Source organism: Poecilia reticulata, linkage group LG6 (genome assembly GCF_000633615.1).
Source record: "Poecilia reticulata strain Guanapo linkage group LG6, Guppy_female_1.0+MT, whole genome shotgun sequence".
Taxonomy (NCBI): Eukaryota; Metazoa; Chordata; class Actinopteri; order Cyprinodontiformes; family Poeciliidae; genus Poecilia; species Poecilia reticulata.
Window position 1 is genome coordinate 13,863,722 of NC_024336.1, and position 17,647 is coordinate 13,881,368.

The following is a 17,647-nucleotide window of genomic DNA, read 5'->3' on the forward strand; positions in this document are numbered from 1 at the left end:
TTATGTTTTGACAATATTGAAAACATATGCTTTGATAACCATTTGTTAAGGTTTCAGTAATAATAAAAAACATAGACGGACCTTGACATCTTTATTCATTTATTCAGATAAAGCCCCATCAGTCTATTTTCAATTCCAAAAATTTACTAAAAATACATCACATTTAATTACTATGTTTTCCAAACAAGGTGGATGATGCACTGCACATTACACCCACTGAAGTATTGGTCACTTAAAAGGCACAATTCACAATAGAGAACATTTTAAAAGATATACTCTCTGGACAATAAATGTATAATATTTTATACATACTTTGTATTTTTCAGGTCTTATCCCTTTTAGTACCATCATAAAAGCAGATGAAAGTGTTTTTCATTTTTAACTGCAGGTCATTTTCCAGTTTTCTTTACCTCTTCTGTATAATGACTCAGTCTCCCAGATCCTGGTGGTTTAGTCTGTACCCTGATGTAAACTCCAGCAGGCACATATCTACAGTACAATGTGTGATTTATTGATAGCTGATAATTAATTTGACCACTCTGCGACCTTTTTGTTGTGCAGTTCAAATTGTTGATCACTGATATAAAGGAAAGACAGAGGGTGACAAATGAATAAAGCCAGAGAAATATTAAAGATAAACTTATCTGCTGCCAGGCAATAGTGGCAGCTGATGAAATCAGTCGTGTTTAACAATTTCTGCTCATCACTTTCAAACCTGTTAAAAATGAAACCCTGTAGAAAAAAGACAAAAAAACAAATCAATATGCTTTATATTATTTCTGAAAAAGAAATCTGCGTAACCATGAGCAGCAGTTCTGAAACTAGGAAAGCTAAGGGTACAATATAGAGGGAAAGTTGTGCATATTGGGAATATAATTAGCTGACATTTTAGAAAGCTGCATGAAAATGTCAAATGTCACAGAAGGAACAAAGCAAAGACTTGTGAGTTAACGAAGGAGACCAGGCATAGTAATTTGTGGATGTGTTATGACAGTAAACGARATCAAGTTAAGGCTGTAGCTTGCTCATAATGTGTCTGAGCAAACAAATTATGTAATTGTAACAACATTTACAGGTACAAAATAGATGAAATCAGTGACATCATCACCTGCTGTAAATGTGTGTGTGAAAGCCAGTTGTGGGCAGATTCATGTGAGGTTAGTACTTGTAGATTGTTCATTTGAGTTTTCCTCAGCATCTGCAGCATCTGATGAGACAAGAACAAAAGCGATTATACTTTGCCTTCACTTGAATATTGGGAGTGTGCCATAAATATTTTTCTTGAAGTATTACCGAAATATAATTTCAGTACATAAATACAAATTTTTGTTTAGTGAACAGTACAATGAAAAACTATTTGACTTTGACTATACTTCTGATTTTTGCCTTTTTGTCTACTGAAATGTTTCAGATGATCACGCTTTCCAGAAACATCTTGATGATCTGTAGACTGCTGAGACAATGGAAAGGATTTGGTTCTGTAAGAGTTGGTGTAAAACTAACAGCGTTACAGAAAATAAAATCAAACTGACAGTCAAAATTTGTAGTGGCCCTATGAAAGTTAAACTGTCTTGATCGATCTGGATGACTTGTGGTAATGAATTCACTGGTCTACCAGAAAATCTTGAATCTGCTGTAGCAGACACGCATTTATGCAGCAGTAYAGTGATACCAAGTACAGAAGCAAGTTCACATCTGAATACCGCAAAATAACCAAATTGAGGCTTTTGCAATTTTTTCTTCAAAAGTGATGACACATAATGACCATAAACTGTTGCGATTCATTGGTCTTTGTGTTAGGATTATAATTTAGATTTTGAGGCATTATTATTTTGGGATTTTTCTCTCACTAAGTCTCCAGTTATTTATTGGTTAATTAATTCAGTTCCCATGTCACTAACCACCTCTCCAGCAGATTCAGTCCCATGTGTTTCTTTAATTTTGTACAGAAAATTCTGCTGTACTCCCATGCTACCAGTTCCTTTCAAATTTTTCTCTCTATGTTTCTTTCTCTGCTTTTGTAAGCTTTTTTTATTAAGCACTCTTATTTGGAAATACTCTGTCTACCTGAAAGAAGAAAATGAGGGCAAATACTTTGTCATGCTTTCTGAATGGGTGACTGAATGTAGCTTAAARCGCTTTGGAGTCCTCCGGATTTGATCCAGTGCTCTACAAGTACAGGCCATTTGCCGTTTATTTTGCATTCCAAAAACAAGATTAATGACAGAAAACCTCGTTTCAGCCTTCTTCTGGCAAGTTTGATCTGATCTTGGAGGATCTGTACCCAGTCTCGTGGTCCAGGCAACTTCTCTATTCTGTGTTCAGTGCAGTATTTYTCTGTAAACACTGGACACAAATTACACAAAAATGTAGAAACATATTGTGCTTTTTATAGTAACTCCTTTTGTATGTATTTGTCCTTCACCTTTAATAGCACCCACAATGTTCTGGTCCAAGCCCTTACGGTTGTCGTTGAGCCCTCGCTTCCTTTTACCATTTGGCAGAGAATTAGCCAAAGTAGCATCGTCAAAGAAGGCACACACCTAAAAACACAGTACAGCTTAAGGGAAACGAATATTTTATCATAGCAGATTTTTATATTTTTCAATTTTTTTTTTTTACATTATTCTAATTATTTAATGGTTAGCATGGCTGTTGATATGACATCTTGTGCATTAATAGTACATTTTCATGTAAGCCACTGCTACGCACTGTTCTGTGTAAGCTCACAAAAAAACAAATCTTTAAACCTAAACAGTCAGCTAGAAATGCAGGGTCCTTATGAAATAACTTACCACTACTTCTATGATGATTCGCCCTTACAGATAAAACAAATATCTCTAACCATTATGCAGTAATAAAATTGTTATTTAAAAAAAATTAATTATAGGATAAGACTGAAATTGTTCATCTGTTCATTAAATTGGATGTCATGGGTCACTGGCTAAAAATTGTACCGTTACTCTAAACATATTGCTTTTAAAAATATTTCAGCAGTTAAAACTTCTGCAGAAAAACTCTTGACAAACAGCTTTTGTAACCGAAACATTATTTTTTGCTGAAAAATAAGGCAAGTTATGTTAAGCAAGTTATTTTTATGATTGAAACACTTAACGAAATATTACTGTGTGAGGCTGTCATCAGTCATAAAAGGCATAATACAGTACAAGCCATTTGCTAATATTAAGGTATTACTGTTAATCTTAAAAGCCATGGATACATACCAGCTTCCGAAACAGCAGGCTGCCAGAGCGTGTGTAGTTGACCAAAATGGASTCTAGCTGGGCCTTTGAGATAAACACATCATAATCCTCCGCAAGGCGAACGTCAGACTGTGATGGAGTCAACAACAAAATATAAATGCATTGAATGTAGCTATTTCTGAAATATCACGGAAATATYTTAATAACAACATGGGGATAGTATCRCAAAACTTAAGAAATCAACAAGTACCCTCATGGTGTTCCACAGAAGAAAACATTACAATGAATTTTCTATACCTGTAGCTTAAAAAAAATGAGGTTTTAATGTTAGGCTGCATGAAATAAAGGACAGCAACAAATTTAGAACTGCAAACTCAGACGATCACCTGTTGCTAAGCGCAAGTATTACCTCTAATGCCTGATGTCCACCGAGTGCATTCAGAAGAGGACTGTGTGTGCCAGAGTCTGCTATCTGATCATTCCTAGATGGCGGCTCAGAAACGTCACAGGAGATCATAGATGAGCCGAGTTTCTCACATTTCTTTTTCTTTGCATCTTCTCGGGGTGAAGTTTTCAGAGTCGAACCCCCTGGAGAAAAAAGAGCCGTTCTTCCGGTTCCACAGAGACTCAGTGGAGTCACCTTATAAATAGGTCTTCTCTTCTGAGAGATGCGGCGTGGAGAAGAACTCAGGCTGACCTGAGGCTGGCATGATGATTTAGYGTGTTCCCGCCTTTCAAATGTTCCTAAAACAAGAAATAGCACGTTATGTTTWCATTGCCTCAGTTTCAGTGATATGCACATGTTCTGCTGACCTTTCTGAGTCTGCATCAGCCTCCTCATTGCACGAAGCTCGTGCAATATCGCCTGCAAGGTGCCTTTACAGTTACACATGCAGCAGGGGATTTCTGGCACAGCAGGACGGAGCTCATCTGTTGGAAAGTCAGGAGTGCTCACATTTGTTATTGTTCACTTACTTACATACCGTAACAAAGTATGTTTCTACACATCTATAACTACAAACGTTTAAAAGGGAATAAGTTGCATTTCTACAAGATCTTGAAGTCCCTGTTTCTTTTGCATTGCTTTAAAAACTCTACATGCCTCTTTAACTTTTCTACTTTTGTCACATCACAAYCACAGATTTGGAATTTGAAAGTAGTGCATAAATGTGAGGTGAAAGGTAGATAAATAATGTAAACAATAACAGTATTACAGTGTTAGTGCACACCACTTTCTAATGCCGCCCTGGTCAACTGCCCGATACCACCACTTTATGGCTTAATTTCTTTTTAAATAAATTAAACAAATGAATAATTTGCACTGTGCTTGTATTCAGACACAGTCTGGTATACAACTACCTCCAGAAGTYCCCTAAATACTACACAGAGTTAATCTGACTGTAATTTTTGCGTTATTGTTATAAAGACTTTAAAAAACATGCAGATGCAATTGSAGCAATAGCTGGTGCTAGTATAGACTCGGTTTATAAACTTTAATCTATTTAAAAAAGAAAAAAAGAAAATCCATTAAAAGGCTATTGTCTTTCCACGTCACAATTATGAATTACTTAGCATTATTCTGACACACAAATAATAAGATGCATTTAAGTTTGAGGTTTTATTGAGATGATGAATGTAAAAAAGTTAAAGGGGTTTGRATGCTTATTTTTTTAAAGCATCACATGTTCATTGATTTTCTTTTTTTTCCTTCCTCTTTAGAAATCGCCTGACACCAAACCTTTTGTTTCACTGGGTTTTATTGAATCCTTTGTGGTGTTGACAGTCCTGAGCCCCCTGGAGCGGGTACTGTACTGGCTGCAGGCTTGACCATTAGGGAGCGACGTTGATTCGGATGAGGATGGAGGCTCTGGGTCTYCCGGAGAGCTCCAGCTTTGGTCTTCTGACATAACAGGTAAAACTGGAGGTGAGTGCATACAGTTCAGTTGGCTTTCCTGGGGCTCTTTTGTTGAGCTGTTCTGCTCGACACCCAAACGCTGAAAGCCTCTGCCAGTCTTGTCACCCAGGAGCCTCATCATTCCAGTGATCTGTTTCTTAATTTCCATGCTYCCGCCGCCCATCCAGACTACACAAAGACGACATGAGGGTGAATATAGTTTGTAGTACCTGCCRCAGCAAGGTTTCACACACTAATGTTCAACTTCAAAATTCTATACTGTTCCATAATCTGGTTTATTTTGATGAGAAAATGGTTTCTTCATCACAAAACATTCTCCAAGTTTGGGTTAAATATTTTCATAAATCATGGAACAACGAAACACTGAAAAAACTTTTTTTTTTTATTGAGGAAACTCTCTGATTGTCATATACTTAATATGACAATAATTTTGGTCAGTAATTCCATAMATATTCTAACGAGTAAAAATGTCAGTTCTTTGCTTGGCATTTTTASTGAAACATAACTTTTGGTCCAATATAACTCTGTTAAAGGATTTAGAGGCTAAAAATATAGATGTACCAATCAGGATTTTTCTGATTTATGCTAATTTCTGGTTTTCCCTGATGTATTTAGTTATTAAAGTGCAACCKTTAATAACTTTAATAATAATAGAAAAACAAAACCCAAAAATGAGTAATATCTGACCTGGCTGATCTCAAGCTAATAAAAGTAGCAAAATTGTGCAGTGATGCAATTGCATATTGTCATTTTCTTTATATTTTTTACTCTCCCTTTTTTTTCACACTTAAATGATGCAATCTCATTTCATACTTTTTAGGTTTTCCAAGTACCACACAATCTAAAAACATTTTTGAAACGATCCGAACCTTGAGGCACGGCAGCATCCTTGCTCTCACCATTCTCACCATTGGCATCTCTGCAGCTTGAATTTATCCCATATGAAGAGCCGAAATCTAGATATGACAGAAAAGAGTGTCGGTAAAAAAAAAAGAAGAAGAAAAAAGTTATATAATGTAAAAACGTAGGGAAACATGTGACTGTAGCTTAATTGAGTCGACGAAGCTTTGCAGATTGATGGAGTGTGAGGAGCAGAACACTCCCTCCTCCCATCCCATGCAGGAACCACCACCTGTGGGTAGCATAAAGTAGTTCTCCATCGAGGTGTTCTGGAACTTCCATCCTCAGCCAAAAAAGTGAGCAGTTTCGGCTGTAGTTATCAGAATACTAATACGCAACAGATGATTACATATGTCTTGCTCTGTCTACGTAATTACTGCTAATTTATTTAAACGAAGACAAATGTCATATTGCCTCCCCCCTCCCCTTTATTTTTTTTTCTTCATTATTTTTGCTTCTGCTTTAATGGTTACATCTTCACGGTCAGATGTGTGCAAAAATCGATCGACAGATCTGCTGCAATGTCGTGGCCATCGCTTTTGTCTGCGGATGGTCTGTGCTTGGCACCCGGCGCCAGACAAACAGCCAGACAGGAGCGCGTCTCGCAGCCTACCTTCATCCGTGACCAGTTTGAAGCTTTGCGACTTTCTTCTCCTCTTCCTTTCCCCAAACTCCATCTTCAAGAGAATAATTCAGAAAGTCGAGCAATGGGAAAATCTCTCACCACAACGCCAAATCAGTGCCTCCAGCCTATAGGACGCACTCAGCGCAAAAAAAAAAAAAAAAAAAAAAAAAATCACTGTCCGTGTGCTTTATTAATCAATTATTTTCCTCCTCAGGCTGCGCTGTGGATCTTGACATCGGATGATTATCGCCGTTTTGACTTAAATTTACCCCGAAAACGCTGTTGTTGAACGTGATCTCCTTTCCCAGCATGACGCTGCTCTTTCCCTTTCGCCATGTAAATACATTAATGACTTTAATATTAAAAATTCGTCGCATATCCCTTTGCGCCACCTGATGGTATGTTTCATTTAGAAGGTCGAGTGACACATTTCCCAGTGTGCAGAGTGCAGACTGGGATTTAAACTAAAAGAAAGCTCTCACAAATAGATAGATAGATAGAGAGATAAATAAATAAATATTATGCTTTAACAAATTTGTTCTTGCTTTTACTGTAACATGTTTAAAGTCTGTGTAAATAATTGTAGTCTTATTCTTTACAGTACCTTGTAATAGTACTCTTTTCACAATTTGTCAAACTACAACCTAAAACTTTAATATTTGAAAAAAAAAATATGCACACCATTCCGCAAGTCTTTTAGGAAAAGTCTCTACAGATCTTTAGAAAATAACTCAACCAGCTAGATTGGATAAATGGAATCTGGGAACAAATGACATTTTGGTTTAAATAATTCAGTATTCAGAATTTAGGAGTAATGTATAGAGGTTCAGTTATTGTGAATTCCAGCATAAATTGGAATTAAAGGAAATTATTTAGCCAATTGCAGACAAAGATGCAACAGTTAGATGTAAAATGAAGCAACAGTGAAGTTAAAATAATAGCTAAGTTATAAGTTAAGAAAACGTGTCTAGATCCTGTTCAGTCTTAATATTTTTATAGTACTGAACTGAAGGTGAGGCAGTTTAGGAAGTCATAGAATCAAGAAGAACATGAGACCATATCTAGGATGAGTTTTTATTATGATAGAAAATAGTTCCATCTGTTCTCCACTTCGGAAGGTGGCGGTAATGCACCTAAAAGCTGCTTGCCAACCTCTGCGAAACAGGAAGAAGAAGACGAAGAAGAATATCAAAAAAGAAGCTCTCCGTAAAAACGAAATGGATATACTAAAAGCCGAAATAGCAAGAAAGAGGAAACTTCTGGAGGAAAAACAACTTGTTGATGTGAGTATTAGGAGATATTAGTATTTTCTAAGTTTAGTTTAATATTAGCCTAGCTTCTGTTAGCTAGCGCTAATTAAGCTAGCTTCTTTCTAGAAAGATCGTTTTTTTTCATGTCAGATCTATCTAGCAATACATACCCATCAGTACTGCAGGAGGTTTCTTACGTGTTTAAAAAAAATTCAAACGCTATACGCTTTAACATAAACCTGTTTCCGAGTATTCACTTATACCAAAAATATGATTAGCATTGTTTTGTAACTGTAAAATAGTTTGATCAAAACCACATATGGTGTTACGACGTTAGCTTAGGCTTTATTTGTGTCATAATTATCAATATTCGCTACTCTGCTGCAATTGCAAATAATATCTGATTGTATGTAAAGAAATACAATCATGGGTGTTTTTGAAAAATCTTTAGTTATCTTTTGTTAGTGTATTCAGTTAAAGATTTAACATGAATCAAGTTTCTTCATCAACTTTTCAATTTTATGTTGTCAAATAATTGTTTCACCCCCAGGCGAAGGAAAAAGTTAGTTGAAGAAATGTTCCACAATGATATTCAATGAGCTGAAAAAGTCACTATTATGGTCTCACTCTACTGTCTGTTTTTGTTATTCTAAGCATAAACTGTGATAGTAAAGTAGATCATTTTTATTATTTTTTTTTTCTTTGATGTAAAGTTGCTGCAGTGGCGACATTTTCTAATTATTGTCCAATTGCATGCTATGAATGTAAATAAAAAGGATGAGTTGAGTTATATTGACTCTGTCGGGTTACCCTGTGATGGGTGTTTTCCTTTTCACCTGTATGGTTACTCCTCTAAGTAATAACTAATGATCTTTTTTCCAGGAATCTAAAAAATTCTTTAAAAGGGCTGATCTCGTACGGAAGGAAAAAGAGGAGTACTTTAAGAGATGCGGATACAAGGTAAACATTTTAGSATATTTTTTGACAGTGTTTACTCTCACATGCTGACACATCTGAGTAATTTTATCAATTTTGTCTTGAGCATTGCTGTAAAATTCTACATTACTTACTTGGTGTAAATGTTTATACTTGTAAACAGTGCTGCTATCTCACCAGGTCCCTCTTGAAAAAGAGACTAGCTCTCAATGAGGTTTTTTATCTGGTTAAATAAAGGTTATTATTATTATTTTTATTATTACAACATTCTCTAGAAAACAAACTAAGGCCACGAACTTTWGTTCAGGTCTGCATTAGTGTTGTGTTCACTGTGTTGTTTTTCTGCAACCTACCTCTGCTGCCTGCACCTGTAGGTTCAGACAGAGACTCCTAAGAGCCAGGTATGGGATTGCTCAGTGAAAGTAGCAAACAGGATGCATGATGAAAGGATAAAAACACTGTGTCCCAAAAGCTTCCTCTTCCTTGGCATCTTCTCCGGTTACTGAGGATTAAAATAAACTGTAAATTAGTAATTGTTTTCTGGATGTTTTAATTCAAGACATTCAGTTTTTGTCTAAAATTGTTAAAGTCCCAAAGCTATTTGTTAGAAGGAAAGTAGATAAGGGAAGGAAGAATTGAAGCTTAGATGGGACACAGCTTGACTTTGTATTTTAATATGGAATATTGGTTTAAAACAAACAGTTATCTGGTCAAGCTTTGCTTTTTATTATGCAAATTACTTAAGAAAAGATGGAATTTTTGACCAACTACAAGTGGCCTAAATAATTATTTGTCATTTTTGCAATCCCTTTAAAATTGTTTTCCCAAAATTTAAAACACAAAACTCATTGTTTTTTTGATGTAACAATAAATTACGTTTAGTTTGTATTTTTTTGGGAAACGTCTTGTTACCATTTTATAGTTGGTCTTTTAGACTGTGCACCTGAAACCACAATCTGAAAGGCTGCAATGCATGTGTGCATTAATGCATGATTTGATATCTTCTTTGAGTTTTCATTTTCCCACTTTACACTAAATCTGCTTTAGTTTCAATTTGGCTTTTGAGTGTGCAAACAATGTTTAAATCTGTCATAGTGAAAGTCTTTAATTTAAATATTTGATAAACAATCCATTGAAAATTGTTTAATATCCCCTGAGGTTTTTCACATCATATTACCCACAAATTCCAATGTGTTTTTCTTWGATTTTATGTGAAACACCAATAAAATGTAGAGCAAGCGGAAAGGAAAATGAACTAAAGTTTCAGAAATGCTCATAAATAAAAATCACAAAAGTTTACCATGCATTTGTTTTCTATGAACATWAATTTTTGCCAGTTTCCACTATTAGTGGGATGTATATTTGTACCTTGTCTGCTCCGTTCTGATGCATTCATATCTTTTGATACAAGTCATTCCACAGCTTTATGTTTAGGTCCCTGGTCCTGCAGGTCAAATTTCCTCCATAGTCTTAAATCTTTTGTGTTTTATTTCTGTTCTGCTCCTTCTATCCACCAACTCTGGCCAGCTTGCTAGTGGAAGAAGAATATTTCCAAAGCATAACGCTGCCACCATCATGTTTCCCCATGGTGTTCTGTCACATAAAATAGCACTAAAATACATTGAAGTTTGCAAATGTAATGTGACCGATGTGAAAACCCCAAGGACACCTCTGCGATGTACTCTGTTGAACTGTTGTGGCTGTGTGAGGTTAATATGGCGAAGTGAATCTGAATTAATCTAGGACAGAGTCTTCATTTGAGCTGACATGATAATAACACTTTTTGCACATATTTTTTAATCAATTTTATTTATTTATTTTTGCATTTGTTGAACCATCGTTCCCTATGATGAATTTATTAGTGTTACCCACCGTGATTCAGTAATCAACACATGTCTGTTCATCCGTCCTGTCCTGAAGCTCGATAAAGCAGAAGAAAACGAGTCGTCCAGTTCAACTAATCCAGTGTTGGAGCTTGAGTTGACAGAGGAGAAGCTGCCAATGACTCTGTCACGACAGGAGGTCAGTCAGAGTATAGCATAATTTCCTGCCTTTCAGTACTCTTCCCTTTGCATGTTGCAGTTTAAATTTTGTCCGTTGCTCTATTTGTGCAGGTAATTCGACGACTTCGAGAGCGAGGAGAACCAATCCGATTGTTTGGAGAATCTGATTATGACGCCTTTCAGAGACTCCGGAAAATTGAGATCTTAACCCCAGAAGTAAACAAGGTAAAATATTTAGGAACCGGGAGCAGCACCGCTATTGTTCCAAAGCCCTAGAAAGCTCTGAAATAACCCTACTCTGTCCACTCTGTGCTGGGTATTGCATTTATTTTAGATTTGGTCACCATTCTGATGTGTTTTTTTTTTTCACAATGTCCAGGGTTTGAGGAATGACCTGAAAGCTGCCATGGACAAGATTGACCAGCAGTACCTGAATGAGATTGTTGGAGGAACAGAGTCAGGGGATCCAGACACTCAGCACGACCTGAAAGTTCATGAAGAAAACACCACCATAGAAGAGCTTGAGGTATAACACTTAAGAAAGTGTAGGAGGAGTAAAATAGTTCCAGTGACTGTCGTTCAGATTACATTTTATGAGCTTATGTTTTTCTTACTTATGAGTTATTTACTATGAAATGTTGTTTTGTTAACCAGAATTAAAATATCTGTGTCATATTATTCAAATTCTATCATAGGCTCTTGGGAATACCTTGGGCACGGGGGATGACAGTAGAGATCAGGATGTCATTGCCAAATTTTTAAAGGTAAGGCAAAAAAAGACTCCCATTTTTGTCTAGAGGGAGCTGTTGGATAATATTTCCACAGTTTGATTCACTGCTACTTATATCTTCTTAATCCACCTCCTTAATACATATTCAATTTGAATTAAATCATCAATTTAACTTAATGATAAGGCTCAGCTGCAGGACATGTTGTAAAGCTCACCTAATCCCTGTCTAAGATCTCTGCTATAGTACTGGATCCGTAAAAAGGGGCAAGACTAATGTGCATGAAATTAACACTCTTAATTATTAGACCACATTTTGCTTTTAAATAGAAAAGTTATCAAACAGTTTACACATAAGGCAATGCATCTTTCTGTGCTCATTTATATAAAAGTGAATAACTATTATCATCTAATTTTTCCAGTTTGAGTGTCAGCTAAACCTGTTTTACTTAGCTTTGCTTGGAGTTATATAATGCCACGATTTTATTTTGAAGTTTGTCTTATTCACTCGGTACCACTGTATGAAACTGCATTTGTTTTGCATAGTCATGCAAGAAATCTTATTTAAATTGTAACTTAAGCGGTTGTTTTACGTTAGCTGTGTTATGTGTTATGCCACATTACCAAGAATATAACCTTTCTACTGCTTATGTAGTGTTAAAACTTACCTGCTGTTGCCGTCTTGATGAGAACTTGTATAGATGTGATAGTCCAAGTGGGTTTAGAGTTGTTTTCAAACAGATTGCACTTGGTGTTGCAGTTTCTTCTCGGTGTTTGGGCCAAAGATCTGAACAGCCGAGAGGACCACGTGAAGCGCAGCGTTCAGGGAAAGCTAGCCAGTGCAACACATTCACAGACTGAGTCTTACCTTGAGCCCCTCTTCAAGAAGCTCAGGAAGAAGGTACTGCTTTTTAAAATAAAATATTAAAATCAGACTTTTACCAGCTTATATGACAGATGAAATCATTTTTCTGTCTTTATTTTTTTTCTGTTTATTTCAGAATTTACCTTCTGACATCAAAGAGTCGATCACAGACATCATTAAGTTCATGTTGGAGAGGGAATATGTTCAGGTAAGTTAGCAGTTCATATTTATTTTGACTACTGTTTATGCATGACTGCATGTTTTAACAACCGATTTCCATTGCAGGCTAATGATGCGTACCTACAGATGGCTATTGGTAATGCTCCCTGGCCTATTGGTGTGACCATGGTGGGTATCCATGCCCGTACTGGACGAGAAAAGATCTTCTCTAAACATGTGGCCCATGTTCTTAATGATGAAACACAGAGAAAATATATTCAGGTGAGTAAAGTAATTCCCAAAATGAAGGTATAGGTAAAAAAAATAAAAAGGAGTGAGAAAGAAATGCATTCTGAGAATGTTGTTATATACTTTGAGATAACCTGTCTTAGTAATGACAGCTTCAAGACACTTATCTGAGGTTTGTCAGTACTATATGCTGGTAAGACTATCATGTATCATGATATTCCCACCTTCACTTTTTACATGGAGTTCTCAGAAACATCAGAACATGGTGTATGCAATTACATCCAAGAAGTTTATCTTTGGCTTTATCTAACCTGTCAGTGTTCTCCTAATATTTCAAAATCATCTACAGCACAGTTTAAGCAATGTCCATTTGCATCATGTTCTTTTTTTTTTTTTTTTTTTGCAGTAAGTGTCCATGGAGACCGTTGTTTTCTGATTGGATTATTTTATTGATTTCATGGGAAAAAAAGCCCCTGCTATTTCTACGTCTCTCTAAAGCTCTCTGTGGGTCCTGTAGGCTCTTGAACAACACTTTTGATTAGACTTTTGACAGAAATCTTATAAAAGGCACCTGGTAGTGATTGATTTATGATGAAATTATCTTTTTTTTTTCACCTTTTATTTTATGGATACAAAAGCTATCTGGAACATTTAGCATCATGACTTTATTGTGAACTTCTCATTGCGTCTACCAATCATATTACTCTGTACAATACCTTGGTAATGATACTTTTTTAATTGCCTCCTTGGCTTTCATTGTTTTTTTGCTCCACGTGTTCGATACTTGTTCTGTGTCATTCCAGTTTCTCACGCAGAACTTTACCTTTGAATTAATGAGCTTGTGCTACATGCATAAAGTATTAACTTAAGAGGACATATTGCTTCTTGACAATTGATATTATATTTCATAAACAGAAAGCACCAGACATCAACCATGAATCAGCTCTTTTTATCGGACATGAAGTCATTCCTCATTTTAAAGAATTCAGTCAACTCCGCTCCACCACTTTTCCTACCCATGTTGCCGAGTTCTCAACACTTCATGTGTGCTATTTCTGCATGAGGGAGCATAAAGTAAAGAACAGAGATCTCATAACAGCACGGAACAAACTGATTACTTTACAGACAGTTCTAGTCTCGGGTACATACATGAACACTACTGCAAGTTCACCCTGAGGTCTGACTGGCTGTAAATCAGAGAGATTATGAAACACTCAACATTTTAGACCATTAAAACTCTTCAAGGGCATCAGGCCTCAGTGAACATGCTAAATATTAATAATAATATTTCTGGAGAGAAACAAGGTGACATTCATAAGACAAGGTGGCTTAAAGCACTATTGGATCAAGAGCTTTCTCACAGCATCTATATTTTTGTTTAATGTTTTTTTTGTTAAGTCTATAATTATTCAGTTCTGAATATGAATAGAAAGCTGTTTTTAGTAGGAATGTCCTACAGTGATTGATTCTGAGTAAACCTCAACTCAAGACCTGTTGTTGTCTACTGGTTTAAACATTATAACCTATTTATGTAAACAGAAATTGGAAAATTGTATTGCTTTGCTAATTAGTTCTATAAATTTACATTTTCCGCTATTAGAATGACACTCAAAATGGACACAAAATTCTTCAGCTTTGATTGCATGTGACTACCTGGAGAATCATTAAAATAGTGTATGCTGTGAGCCAAATGATCAGTAAAACATTTCAAAACAGAGAGGAAAACGTTTAAATCTACCCTACAAATTGTGCTGCATGAAAACATGGGCAACTATAGCAAAATGTAAGTAGCTGTTTCAGGTGACGTGTTGTTTATCTCCTTAGTTAGCTTTATGTTGGAGCAGCATGGTGTAACTCCTGTTAAGACAATATATCTGTTGCTGATATTTTTGCGCACAAAGCGCAGCATTCAGTTTGTTTCTTTTAGTGCAGTACTGCAATGCGACATTGTGTTGGTAAATGTCAGTTTTAAAATAACTCCGATGTTTATCACAGCCTAAAAAAAAAGTCTTGTTTGGGACATGGTGGTTGAAATTCAATGACAGATGACAATCTGCTGCTACCAGTAAACAAAAATACTTGAGCGGAATCATTTTGACTTCTCGGTTTCTCGGTACTCGAATGCATCATGAGTCTAAGCTGAATTTAGGGCTGGTAAAGATAAATACTTTTGATAATAATTCTGAGCTTCAGAAGATAATTGTTTGGAGCAAGGCTTCAGTACCAAAGTGTTACTGATATAAAATAAATCAGGAATGATGATTTAAGCTCAGAAATGATTTATCTAAAATATTTCTGGCTTTATAATAAAATGCATTCAGCTGTTCACTATCTCTGCATTCCAGGTGAGGGATTGCCCGATGCCTTCAGATGGGTTCCCTTAGAAAACTTTTATCATATTGCCTTAATAAGCTGAACGTGACAGTATTGCTCTATTATTTGGATATAATTAGTATATAAGAAATTGAGTTTATTCGGTCTACCTTAGTTTGTGTTGTAAGGTGTCGTTAGGATTAGTATAATATAAATAAACTGAATTTAGTTAAAATTGAGTTTTTAACTACTACATTTATTTTAGTTATTTTTTAGTTTACAGAATAAAAAATAACTCTTCTTTTAAACATAATAAAGATTATGCATTCTTAGTAACCATAGCTTTGCTCGTTCCTTGTTCTGAAAGATTAACATGGCCCAAAAATAGTCTTTCTTTTTTCAACATTTTTGTGTCTTTCTTACAGGGTCTGAAGAGGCTAATGACTATCTGCCAGAAACACTTCTCAACTGATCCCTCAAAGTGTGTGGAGTACAACGCACTTTAAAATCACAATTTGCCCGACGTCCGGACTGGAGCCCGTTCATGTTTCCTGTTTGTTTCACACCAGCTCTTTCTTTTTTTGCTTTGACCGACTCGCAATTGATAAAGAAAATATTTGAGAAACTTTCAGTGCATTTCTTGCGATTGTTACCTTTATTGAAAACACATCAGTTAAAACGTGATTTGGAAAAGTAAAGATCAACAACATATAGGCAGAATTATGCCAGTTTTAAATTGTACCAAACATAACACGTGCTTATTTTGTATACATTTTTTTTTTCTCCTTTTTACAATGAGAAGATGGTATGTAAATGTTGTGCAACAAATGTTTTCACTTGGACATTTTCATGTGGTACACAAAAAGTTAATTTGTAAAACTAAATAAAAGTGGTGTAAGTTTTATTACACTTTTAGATAAATGATTATTAAACGTGAATCTTTCTGTTGGTTTATCTCTGTGTACATTTTGAGCAAATACAAAACCCAGTCAGTGTATAACTTCATCTTCTTAGTGAGAGAACAGTTTTGTTTGTGTTCACTGCAAATATGATTTTTCCTTTTTGAGATACGTTTTGATTTTAAATTGCCAAGATTTTCACTTGTCCTCTGCAGCAGAGCTTCTGAATGGGACTATTTTTAGTCACCAATGTCTGTTTAGTCAATATGAATCATGTGACTATAGGGACAATAAAAGACTCTCCACAGCAAGCTGCTCTACTACCTGGGAATTCATGACTGACACTTTAACAAGATGTAAATATAATTAAAGAACACTGTTATCTTTTTCAGTTTTTAGGATGGCGGTGAAAAATTAAATAACGTAAGCAGAAAGTAAATTTTTGCTACGACTGCGTGCTTATAAAAGCCCGTTAAGTAGTTCAGACAGTAACGTCCAACGTCAAATGGTGACCTTATTACTCTGCGTAACCATGGCGATGGGATCTGCTTCTTGTGGTGATAGTATGTTCTTGGCTGCCTCAGACCACGTCATTGCAGTTACAGTCTGTTGGCTCTGGACACGTAACCAGAGGCTCATCTGGGCAGGTTGACAGCTGGCATTGCAAATACAAGGAGCTGGTGTTGGATTTTTTTTCTTCTCTCAACTCCTTTCCTCTTGAAGTCAAACTACAGCCGGAACCACATTTCCTTTAGCAGTCACAGTGGATAAGTATTTGACATAAATAAACTGCCTTATCTGAGGTCAGTGCATTCATCTGTGAAGGTTTTTGCCCACCCGGCCTTGACTTAGAGTAAGCTAAATGTTTTTTTTTTTCTGTTAGTTTTTTCCCCCTAATCTAATCTGTTGTGTCACTCTTATCCATGTCATAGGTAAGGCCTTGAAATGTCTAATTGAAAGTGCAGTTCACTGGAAGATAAAGCCTCTCTTTGTTGCCTTTCATATCTTGGGAAAGTTGTACATTGCACACTTTCTTTGTATAACAGACAGTGGATGATGCTACTATACAGTATATAATGCCACATAATGTCCTTGTACTCTTCTCCTGACTGATACTTTTGGATAATTAGATGATTAAGGGTTAACCAGATTGATGGCAGGTATGAATGTTAAACCTGAATTGAAAGATGTTTCAACAAAATATTTGTTTATGGGGTGCACCTTTATGCAACTAGGTAATGGAAGCTTTTAAGTTTCACTCTTTTACATCAAGAAAAACCAGACATTCAAACTGCAATTTGAATGTCTGTCAACTATAGAAGGTCAGTGGGGGATTTATAGAAGTATAATGGCAATAAAAATGGGTACACAGTATTTCTAAATGTGTGCTTTTGTGTATCATCGAAACTCAGCTCACTGTTTCACCTTACTGTCTTTATATCATTTTCTATTTAATCCAATTTTGTCACATTATTAAGGCATAAAATAAAYCTCTCCAGAACTAATTGGAGGCCTAGACCTGGTCTATTGCTCACGGCCCTCTGGGTGGATGTGAACAAAACGGACAAAGAGGGTTTGTATTCATTATGTTGTGAGAGTTTAG

The 17,647-nt window shown here is 35.9% G+C and overlaps 2 protein-coding genes across 5 annotated transcripts; one reads left to right on the forward strand and one right to left on the reverse strand.

Annotated features, from left to right (window-relative positions):
* Nucleotides 1–324: 324 nt before the first annotated feature.
* On the reverse strand, nucleotides 325–7,692 carry bend7 (BEN domain containing 7). 3 transcript variants are annotated; one of them, XM_008411343.2, is made up of 10 exons: nucleotides 6,632–7,274; nucleotides 5,988–6,074; nucleotides 4,942–5,286; nucleotides 4,017–4,133; nucleotides 3,613–3,947; nucleotides 3,225–3,332; nucleotides 2,426–2,543; nucleotides 2,285–2,346; nucleotides 1,109–1,207; nucleotides 325–732 (listed from the first exon to the last, which is right to left on the reverse strand). In XM_008411343.2, the coding sequence occupies exons 1-10, from the start codon at nucleotides 6,693–6,695 to the stop codon at nucleotides 526–528; spliced, it is 1,542 nt and encodes a 513-aa protein (XP_008409565.1). In that variant the 5' UTR covers nucleotides 6,696–7,274; the 3' UTR covers nucleotides 325–525. The 3 variants fall into 3 exon arrangements, with proteins under 3 accessions (XP_008409565.1, XP_008409566.1, XP_017160908.1); XM_008411344.2 differs by having other exon boundaries at nucleotides 642–732; nucleotides 2,233–2,346; nucleotides 6,632–7,272; XM_017305419.1 differs by lacking the exons at nucleotides 325–732; nucleotides 1,109–1,207 and having other exon boundaries at nucleotides 2,034–2,346; nucleotides 6,632–7,692.
* Nucleotides 7,693–7,783: 91 nt separating this feature from the next.
* On the forward strand, nucleotides 7,784–16,355 carry prpf18 (PRP18 pre-mRNA processing factor 18 homolog (yeast)). Of its 2 annotated transcripts, XM_008411345.2 has the most exons (11): nucleotides 7,784–7,926; nucleotides 8,776–8,853; nucleotides 9,204–9,230; nucleotides 10,750–10,851; nucleotides 10,944–11,057; nucleotides 11,212–11,358; nucleotides 11,528–11,596; nucleotides 12,320–12,460; nucleotides 12,561–12,632; nucleotides 12,710–12,865; nucleotides 15,571–16,355. In XM_008411345.2, the coding sequence occupies exons 1-11, from the start codon at nucleotides 7,861–7,863 to the stop codon at nucleotides 15,649–15,651; spliced, it is 1,053 nt and encodes a 350-aa protein (XP_008409567.2). In that variant the 5' UTR covers nucleotides 7,784–7,860; the 3' UTR covers nucleotides 15,652–16,355. The 2 variants fall into 2 exon arrangements, with proteins under 2 accessions (XP_008409567.2, XP_008409568.2); XM_008411346.2 differs by lacking the exon at nucleotides 9,204–9,230.
* Nucleotides 16,356–17,647: the final 1,292 nt, after the last annotated feature.

Excerpts from the sequence above, each read along its gene's own strand:
- prpf18 (XM_008411345.2), top strand. The coding sequence starts at position 7,861 with ATGGATATACTAAAAGCCGAAATAGCAAGAAAGAGGAAACTTCTGGAG. Across the intron at positions 10,852-10,943 it reads TGACTCTGTCACGACAGGAG|GTAATTCGACGACTTCGAGA; the intron begins GTCAGTCAGAGT and ends CTATTTGTGCAG. Across the intron at positions 12,461-12,560 it reads TCAAGAAGCTCAGGAAGAAG|AATTTACCTTCTGACATCAA; the intron begins GTACTGCTTTTT and ends TGTTTATTTCAG.